Source organism: Gregarina niphandrodes (genome assembly GCF_000223845.1).
Source record: "Gregarina niphandrodes unplaced genomic scaffold scaffold00173, whole genome shotgun sequence".
Classification (NCBI taxonomy): domain Eukaryota; phylum Apicomplexa; class Conoidasida; order Eugregarinorida; family Gregarinidae; genus Gregarina; species Gregarina niphandrodes.
Window position 1 is genome coordinate 2,007 of NW_011645934.1, and position 788 is coordinate 2,794.

At 41.6% G+C, this 788-nt stretch overlaps 1 protein-coding gene across 1 annotated transcript; it reads right to left on the reverse strand.

The window, feature by feature from the left end:
• Nucleotides 1–32: 32 nt before the first annotated feature.
• On the reverse strand, nucleotides 33–575 carry GNI_219720 (hypothetical protein; the record flags this gene model as incomplete). Its single annotated transcript, XM_011135590.1, has 1 exon — nucleotides 33–575. One exon carries the CDS (start codon nucleotides 573–575, stop codon nucleotides 33–35), a length of 543 nt encoding a protein of 180 aa, XP_011133892.1.
• Nucleotides 576–788: the final 213 nt, after the last annotated feature.

Below are 788 nucleotides of genomic sequence, written 5' to 3' on the forward strand. Positions count from 1 at the left end.
TCAAGTTAGCTTTTCGAAAAAGGATAAAATTTTTAAATGTTTACAGTTTCATGTTGGAGACGGCGTCTCCCGGTAAATAATAAATCGTGGTCCGGAGGTCTCTTGCGGGTATTAATTAATTCTTGAGTTAGCAATTGTGGGCGAGAAATATAATTGGCCGTTGGTGTGCGGCTTGATTCTTGTGTGCGATAGAATCTATCGTTGGCCCACAATCGATTTTCTGAGGTATATCTCTTCTTGTCTATTTTTAACTTGTCGGTAGGTTGCCTATTCGGTGCATCAGCTGGGTTGAACTTTCCGTGAATGTGGTAGTATGTGACTTTATTGTCAACCGTCTTAAGTAGTCTGAGTATTTTGTTAGCGAAATAGTAGACGTCGCCTTTGTCGTCTGGTTCCGGTTTGTTGAGTGCCGTATTGAGTAGTGCGTTGTCGGTAAAAATGAGTAGTGGTTTGCGCAAAGTTCGGCAGTAGTCTTTAATCTGAGCGAGATGTTTCTTAAGTATGGCGTAGCCTCCTTGAGCCTCATTGGTATTGCTGTAGTTGTGAGTGGCAGGTTTTGGTATAGATTTGCTCATCAAGTTATTGCTGCCTTGCGACAAGTTGAGACCGACGGCGACGTTGCTGGTATCTATATATAATCTAAGCGGTTTGTTCGGTTGCGGTTGGTAAGTAAGTCTAGGTTTAATTTTAAAGTTCTGGCAGTAGATCTTAAGTATGTCTGCGTCTTTGACTTTCTGTTGTAGTAATTTGGTGACGATTCTTTGTTGTGCAGTAGTTAATGCGTGCTT